Consider the following 16392-nt stretch of genomic DNA (forward strand, 5'->3'; position numbering starts at 1 on the left):
CCTGATTGGAGTTTGCATGAATATTGAAGATTTTATGACTCGACGTTAGCCTCAGGTGCAAGTCATCGGCCACAGGTCGAGTCGTTAGTTTCAGCGCGGCTAGAAAGGACAAGCGTCGTGTGGATACATTTTGGAAAGAGATGGCGGGTAAAAATGGAAAAAATAAGGAGCCTAGTGCTCTTGCCAAATTTTACCTACTTGGTTACAACTTGGGCCAGGTTATTGGGTTAGTAGCATTCATGTAAAAGAATTCAAAGTCACGAAACGTAGTTGCTTGGTACTAACGGTAAAAGTTTCGTAGTATAATATTACATAATGTTCCAAGCGGTTTTTTCAAATTTAATTCTATAAGAAATTGAAAATGATTTCTTTTATTTGTTTTTGCAAAATTTCGAAGGTCGTTTATTCTAATCATTTGTGTTTTTGAAAAACGACAAATTCTCGTACTTTTCAGGATGTGAGTTCCTTGAAGTAAAGTCAGAAAATAACAATTTTCAGAAAACCAGTCCACCTCAATTTTTGGATTTTATGTTTAATAATCAAATTTTGTGGTTATTAATAATATAAAAATAATGTTTCGGAATGAAAGAAGGCTAATATATCTGAAGTAAACGTTTACTTATAACGTAAATTATGTTTAATCATTCGTTGACTGTAAGAGTTGACTAAAAATGTTCAAAGTCAGCCAGAAACAGCATTACACTGAAGCGTGTATCAGAGGATAAAGATGAATGAAAAAAATGTTGAGCAATTCACTATAAGCATGGAATTATTTGAAATCTCTTCTATTTAGATCCTTTAATATTACTCCATATGGGCTTAAGACAAGTTACAAGACCTTTGGTTGGTTGTCTTTACGAATTCTTAGTCAATGTGACGTATAAAGCATGAATAAATTCAATTCCTCATTTTACAGATGGACATACTTATTATACCAAATTCAAGGGTATTATCTTGGCTTGGCAGGAGATGAAACTCTATGGAACACTGTGCGAATGACAGTTATTATTTTTCAAAATGCCGCTGTTTTAGAGGTAATGCTAGTTATATGTATAGTACATTTGCTCACTGCAAACCTTCTCTGCATGATTAATACGTAATTCTAGGAAGTGATATCACTTAAGATATTCTAGTTATTCAATACTATTAATTGGCTTCACTTGATATGCATATTTATTTTCTGACAGATCATTAACGCAGTGACTGGCCTTGTTCCATCAAATCCAGTCATCACAATATTTCAAGTTCTTAGTCGCGTTATGGTAGTTTGTGGTGTAATATTGGCTACACCTCTTGAATATGCAGCTGCATCGCCTGGCCTTCCCCTAGCTCTTATTGCTTGGGCCATCACTGAAATTATAAGATATTTGTACTACTTCCTGAATCTCCTCGGACATGTTCCTTACCCCATTGTATGGCTCAGGTAAAATGCAAATTCTATTATGCCACAAATATTGTCTTTCTTGCAGAAAGGCCGATTTTTAGTTCTTGTTTTTGAATTATTTTATCACGATGTACTAATACGTACTTCTGAGACGACTGGGGAAAAACATATAGCGGATTAAAAATTTTGACAATCAGTAATGAATATGCCAAATTTCAGGTACACAATGTTCATTGTCCTGTATCCAATTGGAATTACTGGTGAATTGCTCTGTTTATATGCAGCCCAAACATACGCTCATATCAGTTCAGATGCATGGAGCTATATATTGCCCAATGCTTGGAATTTCACATTCAACTACCGTTACTTCCTTATCTTTGTCATGCTTCTCTACATTCCACGTAAGTATCTACCACCAGTATTAGTGTGATCCTAAATTGAGTGTTTATTTAAATATGCCCGTGTCGATATACCAAAAGTTTATGTATTACCTGAGTTAAGAATTGAAGTACATATGTATACAATTTCTTTTCCTTTTGTTTATTTACAGTTTTCCCACATCTGTACCTGCATATGTTTGCTCAAAGACGTAAAATCCTGGGAACTCCTATGCAAACGTCATCTAAAAAAATACACTGAACAATCATATCATCTGTATGTCATTATGAACTCTTCCATAGTGATCTAGTTCTTCTCTTTTTTTATACAAACGTTTTGTAATTACTGGTAATATGTATTTGGAGGTCTAAGGAAATGAAATATAAATTAGGCAAACTAAAAAATTTTAGAATCTTCTTACAGTATTGCACGTATCATTTCTATGACCTTTTTTAACAATACATTTACCATCAGGTTATGCAGATTTTCTTACCATAACACTTAATTTTATGAAAAAAATGCTATGATCGAAAATTTCGCAAGTAGAACCATGTATTTAGTGAAAGTCATGTAAAACCCCATGACTTCTACATCTAAGAACTTAGTTCCAAAACTCATTGTAGACTGATCGATTCACAAATTAAATGAGAAAATTTAATGCAAGATGCAGGAATGTAAATTAAAATGCTTAACTAATAGCTTTATCATCTCGCAGAACGTGGTTTTCACAAATTTCTCATTTTTCATTGAAGGTGCCTAAACTTTTTTGAAGTCCTAAATTTTTTTCATAATTTTGCTGCATGATTTTTTTGCCTATATTGACATAGGCATTGATATAGGTAATAACATGGGATGGAAAGGTAAGAAAAGAACACAAATAAAGCTTGAGTGAGTTTTCGGCGTTTTTATTAATTGTAAAATATAAGATGAAATTTAAGCCTGATCACCAGTTGGCATGGATTTGATGATGTCCGAATCTCCAGGATCAGTGATCGAAAGGGTACAAACTCTGAAGTATTTACCACAAGCTGTTCCCAATTCGATGTTATTTCCCGTGTAGTGATGGACACCGGTCTTCGCCAACATGGCATAATACTCAATTTCGGACTTCCTGTAGTGACACAAATGATTAACAACCATAAGTACCGTTTGGAAGCGGAAATATTGACCTACACTTACGGGTAGGTCTTTGAGACTACTCCGTAGGACTCCCCGTGTCACAGACGTTCTTTTCAATCATCATCTGACGTAACCACAAAATTTGTATTCAAACGTTACATGACTTTTGAATTAACTTTCTGGGATCAGAATGGGAGTACTACATCTCAGTCTCACCTTAGTGGTGGGGTATTGTTGGCAATGATGACGAGCTTTGCTTTGCCTTGGCGAAGTGACTTCAACGTCTGTTTGTAGCCCAGAACGTATTTTCCGGATTTCATTACCAGAGCAAGCCTGGAGTTGATGCTCTCCATAGCCTTTTTCTGTTGGCAAGAAAAATTTTTTTTTTTTGGACACCATTTCAAATCAAAGACGAAATTGGGAAACATGAAGCATGAAATTTGAAACATAACCTGCAAAATGAAATCGTATATGTGCTCAACAAAGGTACATACATATACATATTTGTGCAGATGTTGAATTATAGAAGAAAAAACTACGGATTTTACTTTCAAATACATTTTCAATATGGGAATACAGCATTTTTAACCCAATGAGTCAGATTCGTAAAATATGTGAAAATTTCTATTTGAGTAATTCTATGGTAAATCAACTACGGGGAAAAATGAAAAGTCGATCAAAATCAATTCAGAAATGCATGATTGAGGGTCTATTCGCGACAGATGAAATAAGAAGAGAAAATGTTGCATATCGAAAAACGTTGGCACGTGGCCGGACTCAGAAAGCGTCTATGCATGTGGGTTTAACAGGCTTACCTGCTTCTTTTGGGCGACCATTGTGGTATTTTTGGTTTCTTCGCGGCTAGAAATTGATTAAATACCGTTAGAATAACTTGGTTTAATAAATACAATAAATTAATAATATAAATTATATACAAAACTCAGAGCGCCCAACGTACCTCCACGAAAACCGAACGCGGAAAGAAATTAAAATGGCCGAGAATACGTGGTACGAACCAGCCCCCTGATATTCACCACGGTACGAACGTTATCTAGGCTGGAGTTAACTGCTTAGCACGAAGTAATACTATTAGCGTTACACCGTAGCAGCAGCATCGCTTCTCTCCTTCACGTGCCTGATGCACAATATTTAACCAATAACAGTCTTACTCGGGCAGAAACACCCAACGAGAAGCTAAATAGTTAGACGTTGCAAATGTCCATTTTTACCACGTGTCATTAAATAAAAAATACAATCGTTCGTAATATACTTTTCTGATAGCAATAATGCACCGTTAAGGTGATACCATGAAATAACTGAATCGTTAATACGGAGACTGTAAATGTTTGTAATTAGTTTGATTTTGACTACTATATCGTAACTGAACATAAATGCAATATCCATGAACATGAGGATAATTATACATACGAACGTTCGGGTCGGATGTTACGCTGTCACGTAGAAGTGATCAGTGATTGGTCGGTTTCCGTCATGCGCATACCGACACGCACCTCGAAAATTAGTTCTGAAAACCTATTTCGTGGCAGAGAGCGCTACGGAATGGGTGACATAAGGGACGTGGGGACGTGAAAACGACTTTCTTGTTGAGCGGCGTGAACTGTGTGAATGAAGCTGCAGTTCGTGAGTAAAAAACACGTAGACAAATTGAATCGCATGATCGAAGTTTGCAACCCTGGCGGCACACGGGAGGTCAGTGGACGTCACGCAGTTATTATCGTTCGACGAAGAGGGATTTGCAATAAATCTATCAACTCGGTGTAAAATATATAAAATTCCTGGGATTCTCTCGCTGTTGAACATTCCGGGTCAGTGCGGGAGGGCCTCAGGTAAAAAAACAACCACTGGTAACAGTGAACGTAAACTTTCGTCGTGAAATCAATCCCACCCTGGTTATACTGCCGTTGCCGAGTGTAATCATTGTATGTTTAAAGTGTTGTGTTCCGTCGCCGAGAAACTGATAAGTGTCTAGAAAACGTTAAAAGCTACCCCTTTTTGAACCTGACATTACACTCGGTCCATATCCTTGGACAGAGAGATTGTATAGCAGGTTATGTCAGCTGGATTGGCAGGGGCTGTTTCAGATCAGGTCAGTCTGTTGACACGGTACCAACTTATTTGCCATTCATCAATCCTTACGTCGAAGCCAGTGACTTAAAATATTGTGAATTTTTCCATGCTACGGGATGCAGCGGATGAAAGGACAATCCAACAATCAGGGTAAGAGTTTTATCTTATTCACGAACACCCTACACATGTAATTACTTCCTGATATTACTTACGTACAGTGATAAAACACTGTAAAGAATCATCCTGTAAGGGAAATACCAATTTGGCAACAAACTGATCACAGGTGCATATAAGGCTTTATATCATAACATGCTTTATCACACTGTAACGACAGTGAGATTGATGACAAATCAAAACAAACACATCACAGGAGATCAAATTTTTTCACGCCAGTGAATCATTTAGAACAGTGCACGAATCTTGAATAGAAGGTATTTTTCATAAAACTGGATCTAGAATTAGCTTTTTAGTAATATTACTATATTGGGTTAAAAATATGTACGTCAACCCTTTGATATGAATCTTGTTTTTCGCACATAATCAATATTGATTCTTGTCATCTATTCTTTGCTTCTATTTATATGCAACATGGTTAGAACCACCCGGAGTTAATATAATTTTCAAAATAATGGTGCGATTAGCTGACAAGTTCTGATGCGATACAGTAACAAGTAGCCATACCTGTGAACTAAGGAACCCCAATGTCAGAGCTTCTAACGTACCATTGATGCTACAATATTGCCATTACTTTTTCACCTGCCTCCATTTAACATTATTTACAATCAATACCCACTAAATCTTTTCATTTTTTTCCATTTAATATCTGAATTGAAAAAAGTAATGTACTTTATTATAGTTAAATCAATAAGGTATGAATCATTCTTCAGTAAAGGTATTTTTACTTGGCCGAGGATGCCAATATTTTTGCAACTATTTCTTGTAAGATATGCCACTAATGCCATTATTTTGCTTCGATATGGATGCTAGGAGCCGTACAATGTAAAAGCTTTACCCTTTGGTGAAGAGTCAAGTTCAGTTGCCAGTTTTGACCGCTAGCTTAAGCCTAATGTCTTGTTGTACAAACCTCTGTAGGTAGTAATTTAGATTTTAGATTTACTATTACCTCTAAATAATTCATTCAATATTCTTACTATTCCAAAACGTATTTTATGTATGCTTCTGACAATTTTTCCACAAACCAAATAGTTGCATAGAAGATTTGGAAGCTGTTTGATAAAAAGTATTTAGCCAGTCAATCCTTACATTTTTCATGTACTATTTTAACAATTTCCATTCTTCTCCTTGAACATGTTTTCATTAAACTTAAAAAATTCAGAACATCCGTGTATAATACTCAATTTTTTTTCTGCACCAACATCTGTTTTTTGACATCACATTGAAAAAAAGTTCACTAATATTCTTAATTCTAATTATTTATAAGTTATCTTTCACAGTAATAAATTGTTTACTTTGTATCAACCTTCGATATTTTGAAATCGTATTTTTAATAAAGTAACGTCATTTTGAGCAAAATCAATAACATGATTGTGAATTTTTTTTCAGTTAGTATTTTACTTATGTGCAAGATGTAGACAACATATTAAAATGAAATTTATTAGATACATATATTCCGATATGAGACGTATCATTACAAGGCTAAAGCTAACAGCCAGAATTTGCAACTAAATGTTCTAATGTTCATTCGCATAAGTCTGAAGTCCAAAAATCAAGATTATGTGAAATACCTTGAACCCCCAATATTTTTATAGAATTATGAGGATAAAACAGAACTGCATTTTTCTATTTCAAAAAAGTTTAACATATTTGGCTGCTAATTTTGGCTGCTAGCATCAGCTTCATCAGATGATACACATTTCAAGAATTGTTGAGTCACTACTTGAATTGTCTGGTTACTATAGAATATATCCACCTAATTCCAAGTGTTATGTAAAACTGATTCAATTTATTTATACTCTATAATATTCACATTGTCTTTAGCTATGAGACACAATGTTTTGAGGATCCTCATTTTTCACTGTTACACTTCAAAAGGTTACTTAATATCAAATGACTATTCTTCGGAATCACATTAGTTCCCACAAGCATTATCACCAAAATTATGTAAACACACCATTATCCATCCGGTATTCAATCATTCAATTATGCTTGTTCAACTTTCGTATCTGGCTTCTTCACAGACAAACGTATTCCAAAAAATGAGAATATAGCAGCACCTACCTCCCTAAAAAGTCATGGAAAAAAACTTGCAGTTTTATTCGTGTGTTCCATATTACTGAATACCATGTCTCCGGCTTTAATGCCCAAAGCCACTTTTAAACCATTGTATGTACACGACGCAAGGTAGCAAGTGAGTTGCAGTTTTTTATTTTTATTTTTATTTTTTTCAGTCCAGTTTTTTGTTTTTTTTACAGATGTAGCTTCATGTATGTGACCTAATTCATGAAAATGTATTGGTTTCGGTTCATCGAACAGAGGGAATTTTCACTATTCTTGTTTATTTGATATTTACTTAAAATTACGAGACCGCTGATTATGTTATTGGAGTTCTGTATTTATTGTAATTTTAGTAGCAAGATAACACACCTACGAAGTCCATAGCCTGCACCATTTTCATAGGCTTGAAATTCATAACAGTATTTCCACAACTGGTGAAGCTGAAATTAGCAACTGGACAGACTATTGTTAAAATAAGTAATGTAGTGAAGCTCAAGGATTACAATTTTGTCGAATCCTATGAGCAACTAACACTTGCAATGCTATTATGGTCGCAAACTGCATTAAATTACTTCTATTTTCGGCCATCAACTCCAGTCAGTAACTTTAGTTTTTTAACTACTGAAGATTTAGGGAATGGTATAAGGAATAGAAAAATGGGTGAATGGTATGTGTATCATTTTGTTTGAAACAAGTTTAATGCATGATGTCCAACTAAACACAAAGAATTATCAAAAATTATCTAGCCTTTCAGCAGTAAACCAGTAGATGTCTCGTTAACATGGAATCTGTATATGTGACAGTAAGCAATGGTCCCAAAGAGCACCAGCAGCAGCAGCAACAAGCGGAGCATGTGGCTGGGGAGGATGCAGGGTTTGATTCATGGAGAGGCGGGAATAATGTTCAGCATCACTCGAGCTACCCAATTGGTACGGGAGACCCATACACGCCATACTACGGGACATCATTTCCCTATCAGGCGTTTGGCGCGGGAGATGGAACTTGGTCGAATGGAACGGATCCTGTTGCGTTCCTCTCAGGATATGGAGGACAAATGGGACATGATTCGTACGGAATGGACGGAATGTTTTCGGCAAGTGCCGGCGGAGGTTTTAGCACCTTTGGTCAGCCAACGTTCAATTACTTCCATGGAAATGGAGACTATAGCACCTGGGGTACGCCAAGGAAAGCTCGGTACGAAGACTATTATCAGGCACCGAGAGGTAATGAGAGTTACCCGACGCCCAGTGGCGGTGCTGAAATGAAGTCTCTAGAGCAAAGCGTACAAGGTTTGTCTATTGGAGGTGAACCATCACGACAAGAACAGCAGTTACCACCTAATCAGCAGTCTAACAAATCTGAGTCAAAAGAACCCAAGAAAATGACATGGGCCAGCGTTGCCAGCCAGCCTGCAAAACCTGTACCACCTCTTTCTGCTTCTCAGGGTATGAAGAAGAAAGCAGGAATGCCACCGCCTCCGATGGTGCCTGGAAAACATAATATGGACATTGGGACTTGGGGCGAAGGTAAAACTTCAGCCCCCCCACCAAAGGCCCCTCCCCCACCGCAAGTACAACCTCCGGTTCCGCCACCTCCACCTCCCGTTCAAAGGCAAAGGCCGCGACCACTTCCCTCCTGGGTTCAGCAACCAACAACCCCACCTTCACCCCCTCCATCTCAAATGCAGATCCCGCAACAACAAGCTCCTCCACCCCCGACGCACCCTGTGCTACACGAGTTGAAGGTAAAGAATGATTACAATCCTACAGAATTTGACCAGACCGCTCCTGGTGCAAGGTTTTTTGTCATTAAATCGTATTCCGAGGATGATATTCATAGATCTATCAAGTACGAAATTTGGTGCAGTACGGAGCATGGCAACAAGAGACTAGACCAAGCTTACAGGGATGCCAGTAGGGACGGCGCACCGTTATATCTGTTTTTTTCTGTTAATGGATCGGGACATTTTTGCGGTATGGCGCAAATGGTTTCTTCGGTTGATTACCAAAGCAACAGCTCTGTTTGGTCGCAAGATAAATGGAAAGGACAATTTAGAGTGCGTTGGATTTATGTTAAGGATGTTCCTAACGTCCAGCTGCGACACATTCGTTTGGAGAATAATGAAAATAAACCTGTAACCAATTCAAGAGATGCTCAGGAGGTACCTCATGCACGGGGGTTACAAGTTTTACGTATTTTGCACACCTATCGCCACTCTACTAGTATTTTTGACGATTTTGGACACTATGAACGAAGGCAGGCTGAAGAAGATCAACGAAAGGCACCGCCTAATCCCATACAACATCATCCTCCTCCCAATCACAGGGGTAGGGGTCATTCCGGTGAACCTCCTCATCCGCACCACCAGCAGCACCAACAACACCAGCATCCACACCAACATCCGCAACAGCATCCACACCAGCATCAACGGAAGGTGAGTTGTTTTGGTGCAATCCATGTAATTATGTATTTCTAAACTTCTTATTATATTTATGCGTTACTTGTTCTTTCATTAGCTCTTTGCTATACCAAAAAAACTATATAAAACTAATTAAAGAGATATTTCACCCAATTTGGCTGAAAAATCATATTGCTTATATTTTGAATTTCCTGTGCACATTAATTGGATGGCTTTCGTTCAAACGTTTTCAATAGTTGTCAATTTTTGCTGGTCATTTAATATTAAAACATTTTCTTTATTCAATTGAAATGTAGTTGAGCTTTCAATTGTTTAATTTCTAGATTCAAATTCAACGAACCGATATAATAATGCTATCTTTATTTTAATACATTTATATTGTAATCAGAAATTTTATTAATTTGGGGTAACTTTATGTTCAGGAACGTGAAGGTGGCCGAGGAAGAGGCCGCGGTGGACCACGCCAGTAGCAAAGATTACAAAAAAAACATAAAAATAATAATAATCACCATAAAAGAAGGACGCTCCGACTAATTATCAAAATATTAATTACCCCTTTGCTTCTTCCCTGGACCTTTGAAAGCCTTCTGACTGCTGTGACTGGACTCTCGTCGTTGAAGCTATCCCCTTTCATTACACGATTGAACTGTACGGTAATTAGCATTGGGTTCAACATCATAATGATTATGTTACAACAATTCTTGTGCATGAAATTATTCAATTTCAACGGATGTTGGTAAACTTGGAAATGTTTACAAGCATAAAGTGTTGTGGATATCGTGTAAATGGGCGAATGGTGTAAACGTACAAATTTAAAAGAAAAAAGAACGCAGAACTGACAGAAAAAAAAACGTAAGAAATAAAAAACTATGACGATGTGGACTAACATATGTATATGAAAATGCTTGAATGTACTTTTGTTCAAAATCAAGAAAGGACGATAGTTTAAGCAAGTGCCGGTTTGAATTATCTTTTCAAACTGCAATGAACATTATAATCTGGTGCCTGCAACTGAAAAAGAAAGCCCTCCCTTCTTAAATGGATTTAAAAAAATATTATGTGGAGGCTTCCCACGAGGTTTTATGTTTTCTATGTAATCATGCCCAATCAATGGATAATAACAACTAATTGTCAGCTGGTTATTTTAAAAATATTCTATTATCTATTGCGAATTATATATATTACCTATTATATAATATTAGTCGTGGACCGCAGCAAATGATTCAATATTATTATACAAGCAGATGAAATAATATTACTGTTACTATATTGTAACGTGGATTATGATTGTACTATTTGATAAGAATTTCATGAGAGATGATTCTTATTGTTAACATAATCGGTTCTCATTTTTGGCTTTTGCCGACAAGCACCATCCATCCTCAATTCTAGAATTTTCCAATTAAAACTTATCTACTCATTACTACCTATTAAGGTATTTCTAGTGAAATATTTTCAATCAGTAGAATGTCATTGCCTTTGGACTTTGTTGACATATGAAATATTTAGTGTTCTTCATTATAAAATCACTGCTAAAAAATATGAACAGCATTCATCGATGCGGGAAATGAATAATTAAAAGTATTTAAGATAGTTTATAATTTCCGTTGCATTCGGGATTGATTCTACATCATCCATTTGTTCGGCAAATATACAGAGAGCTGATTTATACGTGTGGGTATGGTCCTCTACATTTGTCATGAAGCATTGTGATGGTTCGCTCTCCTGTCTCTCTGTTGAAAAGTGGTTGAGATGGTGGAATATCAGGTTTCGCAGGACTGCTAGCCTTCTCATACATCAATTGACCCACCTAAATTGAGGTAACAAAAACTTTATTCCATTATTTTATGTCATCTTTTTACTGATGATACCAAATACTCAATCACATGAACCACCTATAAAAAACATTTACCTCAAACCTTCGATCACGATCTTTAAAATAATGTGGTGGAACACACTCTTGCGCAATGTGGGTCTTACACTCAGGTAATTCTTTCTGACATGAGATTATTGGATGTCCCCCCTTGTCCCTATGAATCTATGATCACAATACATGTTAATGTTATTTTATCATGTAAAACAATAATTTCCATGTTGACAAAAAAATGTTATTGCATAGAACTATGAATGAAGTATAATAGTTGTACAAATTAAGATCACTTAAGTTAAGGATGTTGCCTGGATCTTGCATCGTTAGGCTTTCCGGATGCTTCGTATACCTTCTTATTTGTTCAATTGCCAAGATAATGTCAATTTTGTTTTACTTAGAAGTCGCAGGTTAAATCTGCCGTCTTTTTGGCCCATTTCATGTCAATATCTCAAGAAAAATGGTTAAATTTCCCTCACATTTACCTCATCTTACAAACAAGGGGAATTTTTCTTATAACATTTGACTAATGCCATAACACACATTATCTTTGATTTAATCTTGATATGATTCAGGTGAGCGCAAGACGCCGAAGCGCCTGTCCTTTCTAACTAGGCAACACCCTTAAAAGCTGTACGAGTCATGACGATGTTTACATGAATTCCGCTGCAAGAGTATAAATGAGCTATACTTTACCTGGTCAGCCCATTTAAGTTGTTTTTTAGTTTGAGTGAGAACTTGTTTAGATTTTTCTTGCTTCTGAAGTGGACAGTAGTTTTCAAGAGGTAGAGGTTCTTCAACTTTTGTCAACCCAGGGCATAATTCTTCTGGAGGTGGGGTAGGTGGTCGATATTCTCCATGTTCCCCTTCATATTTATGCAGAGCTTGTTCCGCAAACTGTTTGACGCAAGGTGCTGTATCAAAATTATCTTTGAATGGGCTTCCGATAGTTGTATCCAAATCTCGCTTTCTATCAGCTTCCTCTTGGATTCTCTTGGAGGTAGAATCTATTTCATCTTGAATAAGTCCTTGACGCACAAAATAATTTCTCATATTATCTCGCAGCTCTTCACAGAATTTCTCTGGATTTGCTTTAATATAACGATATACGTATAAATCAGCTCCATTTATAACGAATCGATGATTGAAACAATTGATCTTGGCTCCAATGTAAAAATCCTCGGGGGTATAGTAAAGCGGATTGTCTCTATTTGTGCCTGGCTTAGGAACAAGCATTGTACTAAGAAAAGTACCACCTCGACGACCTGAATTGCGTTTTTCTGGTTCTGATATCTGCATACTACCGTCATTCAAATTGTACTCGAGAATAAAATCGCGATTCTCATCTTCGGGGTGCACAGCATCCATTTTCATTGAGTAACGAAGTTTTTTAGGAAAGTTGAAAATTTGACGAATTACATCCTTTTTAGGTGACTTGGGGAGCATGCTTAAGCATCCAGCTAATGTGTCCTCCGGAGTACCAAATTTGATATGTGGAGGAGGTACATATTCAGGTAAAGTTTTTGGCTCTTCGGTAGGTGGTTGAATTTTTTCAGGCTGAACCAATCCAAGCATACCGGAATAATATTTTCTTGTGAACGGATCACAATCAAAGAGGAAAAACCTTCGTCCAAAAATAAATATAGTGTCACCTATCCTGAGATCTGTAGGTGTATAATATTCTGTAACTTCTGGATCGCCGCATTCCATATAAATTGATGGATATGTCGATGGCATGCCTTTCCAGTTTTTGGGTACTTTGGTTCTCTTTAAAAGCATCGTTGTTGGATCTTTGCCATCATTCAATTGATGAATTTCACGAATAGCTATTGTGTCATCAGTAAGAAAGTATAAGATCTGATAGTAATCATTATTCCAGGTTGCTTCAAATTTAAGAACCATCGTGTCGTATTCCAGGAACCGTCTTCGACTATCGTCTGACACAGGAGTTAGACGAGATGGGGCTTTGCTCTTAGATTGACGCAATTGAGTATATGGATCTGGCGGCGCTTCTTCTTTGTCCCCAACATCTATACCTTGACTGCACAAAAATTCTCTGGTGAACGTGTCACAGTCGACTGTGTGGTACACTACACCATATATACCTGAAAATTCAATTAAAAAAATCCATATCAGAATAAATAATTTTCATTCTAGCACATTGTTATTGGCACTGTCGTGTAGTATATGTATGCGTGTGCATAAACAAGCATTGTACTTGTACAAGCATTACAATATGATGTGTATGAAAAACTTTAGAGAAACTATTTCGATATAAATATTGTTTTATATTTTTTTATGCAATGCAACAAAGAATTCATTCGAAATCAGTTATATAACTGTCGATAGAAGGATATTATTCGATACTGACATTTTCTACTTCATTTTTAATAACATGTTTTGGAACTTTCGTATGGAGCATCCGATGGCCCCTAATTAACGATAGAATCAAATCAAGGCATAAGTATTGAATAAAAATTCGAAGTACTCTCACACTTTGAACTCAAGCTGCTGTGCATGAAGCATTCTTCATTTTAGTGGTTCATAACTCAAAGAAGGCAATCACTTGGAGCTTCGGATTATTTACTGATAATTATGGGAAATATATAACTACATGGTATCGTGAATAATTGGACGAGTTTTTCTTCAAAATAATGTAAGCAAAATTTTACCTTTGTGATCGACATTAAAGTAACAATGTACATTTTTAGCCACATACTCAAGTTTATGCCGACATTTAGATCCTTCCAGGTATATGCATCTCCTTTGGTATTTTTCAATATTTTTCCTCGTCTAACAAGTCGACCTTGTTGTAATCCGGAATTATCAACCGGTCGCTCCATTACTGACATTGTGTCATCTTCCAAAAAGTAGATTATGTTGACATGCCTTATCCGGAAATGCTCGTTTGGTGAATTAAATACACCTTGACGAAAGAAACCTTTGAAGTTCAAGCATTTTTGTGCAAAGAGTACATAATTTGGTATAGCTTGTGGATACCCATACTCTCTTACTCGACCATAAGTCAACGAAGGATCGTACCTACATTAGAGCAAGTGATAAATCTAAACAAACACTTAATAATATTGAATCCGTTAGTAAATGCACTTTAAAGCTAATTTCAGAAAAATTTAGTTGCAACATACTCTACAGGATCTGGATGACCGGAAAAAGCACTCGAGGCAGTGTCAATAAGTCTCCGCCCTATACCGATATTACCGTCACGTACTACACGGAATCCATTAAAATAACCGAACTTTTGCTTTAATTTATAATCCTGGATCTAAAGTGAACAAAATGTTTCCTGTCAGTGTTGACACGTCATTTACATTTTCTATTCATTATGCCTAAGGGCATTCATCGGCGTAATATAACTTACGGTAGGGTCACGAAAAGTGTACCCTGGGACCAGGGGTAGACTCTCCATTTCAGAACTGAAGTCTCTAGTACATTTTTATAAAAGCATCATTATAATTGAATATGATGTGACGAAAACCATACTTTTGAGAAAGTCTGACAGCTAACTGAACTCGTTTCTATAACAACAGGACTGTGTTTGTATCACCATAAGAAAGTGGCGTGTTTGCATATTGATTAGTTACTTCTCTAGAATCAAGATGAATTACAAAAATTCAGTTTTTGCTTTCGAAATATGACGGGAAAGTTGTCGGTCGCAAGGTGATAATCAAATAAGGGAAGTAAGCTAACGAATATTTCTGCTCGAAATATTAGATATCTTTTTTGTTGAAGGAATTGTTACAACTTTGAAAAACATGAGTTTGTGGCAATGATCAAGTTGATTTTTGTAATGCGTATATCTTAAAATTATAGGACGACTTGGTACTATTCTAAGCACGAGGAATCTGTCTTGTGTTATTCATTAGAAATACAATTGTGGGATAAAAATGTATTAAATAATTTTTTTGATTAGTATGTACTCGTATATGGTGCATTCAATGCCAGCCAACCAATTTCGGACCCTCAAAACATTGTTGTTTTTGTCTAAAAAATGTTTGGCTTCGGTTTTTTGAGTTTTTTTTTTTACAATTAAAGAAAAATTGAGAAAGAATAGAATCAATTATCGGTCGTTTTTGGGCTACTGTGCAAACATTTTATCATATATAACCCAGGATTTTTAAGAATTTTGTCATACTTTTCCAAAGTGATTTTCTGTTTTTAGATGAAAAAATTGTAAATTATTAACTGTTTCGGAAAAACCTAAAAAATTCTCAAATACCTGATGTTACATATAAAAATGTTTGAGCAACCACGAATAGAAAACTGAGAATTCCATCAAATTTTTTTAAATCTATATTCCGAAAAAAACTGGAAAGAATAAGAATGAAAAAAGAAGAATGCTAGCATACTCTGAGCCTAGGCTTCAAAATTTTGATACCTGACATAAGATATTTGAGAATTTTTATAGATTTTTAAATTACAGCCAAACAAATGTCAGTTTTAAAAAATCTTGACTAAAACAAGTTCAGTTCAAACAATCTGAAAAAATTCAGTGTACTGTTTTGGAGTTGGCATAATAGCATGAAAATTTTTGAACAAAATCCAAAACAGTGAGGGTCCAACGCTGGTTAATTTGGCGTGTAATGCTGCATATACATTGATAGAATATGTTTTCCAAAATACGTTTATTACCTTTAGAAATTATTTTGTGTAGAATTCAATGGATATAACTTACCTTATTCTGCCATTGGTAAATATTAGAGAATTTCTGAAGTAATGCTCTGATTCCTGGAAGGTTTTGTTCAAAAATATAGATATTGAGTAATACTAATTGATGAAAAAAAATTGCCGTCAACTTACTGTGTTTGTGTTGTATGATTCTGTTTTATTGTGTGTTTATCAATAGTGTGACAAATTCCATTGAACATGTAGACTGCTAGCCAG

General features: G+C 36.0%; 4 protein-coding genes across 6 annotated transcripts; 2 read left to right on the top strand and 2 right to left on the bottom strand.

The window, feature by feature from the left end:
• Nucleotides 1-93: 93 nt before the first annotated feature.
• LOC124179990 (very-long-chain (3R)-3-hydroxyacyl-CoA dehydratase 2) lies at nucleotides 94-2273 on the top strand. Its single transcript, XM_046564933.1, has 5 exons — nucleotides 94-226; nucleotides 917-1034; nucleotides 1188-1423; nucleotides 1604-1785; nucleotides 1935-2273. The coding sequence occupies exons 1-5, from the start codon at nucleotides 141-143 to the stop codon at nucleotides 2021-2023; spliced, it is 711 nt and encodes a 236-aa protein (XP_046420889.1). The 5' UTR covers nucleotides 94-140; the 3' UTR covers nucleotides 2024-2273.
• Nucleotides 2274-2646: 373 nt separating this feature from the next.
• Nucleotides 2647-3967, bottom strand: LOC124180042 (60S ribosomal protein L30). Its single transcript, XM_046565026.1, has 4 exons — nucleotides 3840-3967; nucleotides 3697-3742; nucleotides 3098-3243; nucleotides 2647-2873 (listed from the first exon to the last, which is right to left on the bottom strand). Exons 2-4 carry the CDS (start codon nucleotides 3715-3717, stop codon nucleotides 2696-2698), a joined length of 345 nt encoding a protein of 114 aa, XP_046420982.1. The 5' UTR covers nucleotides 3718-3742; nucleotides 3840-3967; the 3' UTR covers nucleotides 2647-2695.
• A 478-nt stretch (nucleotides 3968-4445) lies between these two features.
• LOC124180950 (YTH domain-containing family protein 1) lies at nucleotides 4446-10751 on the top strand. 2 transcript variants are annotated; one of them, XM_046566933.1, is made up of 4 exons: nucleotides 4446-4988; nucleotides 5092-5119; nucleotides 8008-9638; nucleotides 10046-10751. In XM_046566933.1, exons 1-4 carry the CDS (start codon nucleotides 4953-4955, stop codon nucleotides 10091-10093), a joined length of 1743 nt encoding a protein of 580 aa, XP_046422889.1. In that variant the 5' UTR covers nucleotides 4446-4952; the 3' UTR covers nucleotides 10094-10751. The 2 variants fall into 2 exon arrangements, with proteins under 2 accessions (XP_046422889.1, XP_046422890.1); XM_046566934.1 differs by having other exon boundaries at nucleotides 4446-5119; nucleotides 7951-9638.
• On the bottom strand, nucleotides 10553-16232 carry LOC124180948 (EF-hand domain-containing protein 1-like). 2 transcript variants are annotated; one of them, XM_046566928.1, is made up of 7 exons: nucleotides 16184-16232; nucleotides 14870-14933; nucleotides 14637-14773; nucleotides 14210-14532; nucleotides 12187-13595; nucleotides 11536-11661; nucleotides 10553-11433 (listed from the first exon to the last, which is right to left on the bottom strand). In XM_046566928.1, the coding sequence occupies exons 2-7, from the start codon at nucleotides 14915-14917 to the stop codon at nucleotides 11290-11292; spliced, it is 2187 nt and encodes a 728-aa protein (XP_046422884.1). In that variant the 5' UTR covers nucleotides 14918-14933; nucleotides 16184-16232; the 3' UTR covers nucleotides 10553-11289. The 2 variants fall into 2 exon arrangements, with proteins under 2 accessions (XP_046422884.1, XP_046422885.1); XM_046566929.1 differs by lacking the exon at nucleotides 16184-16232 and having other exon boundaries at nucleotides 11312-11453; nucleotides 14870-15006.
• Between the last annotated feature and the right edge of the window lie 160 nt (nucleotides 16233-16392).

This window comes from Neodiprion fabricii, chromosome 4 (assembly GCF_021155785.1).
Source record: "Neodiprion fabricii isolate iyNeoFabr1 chromosome 4, iyNeoFabr1.1, whole genome shotgun sequence".
NCBI classification, from domain to species: Eukaryota; Metazoa; Arthropoda; class Insecta; order Hymenoptera; family Diprionidae; genus Neodiprion; species Neodiprion fabricii.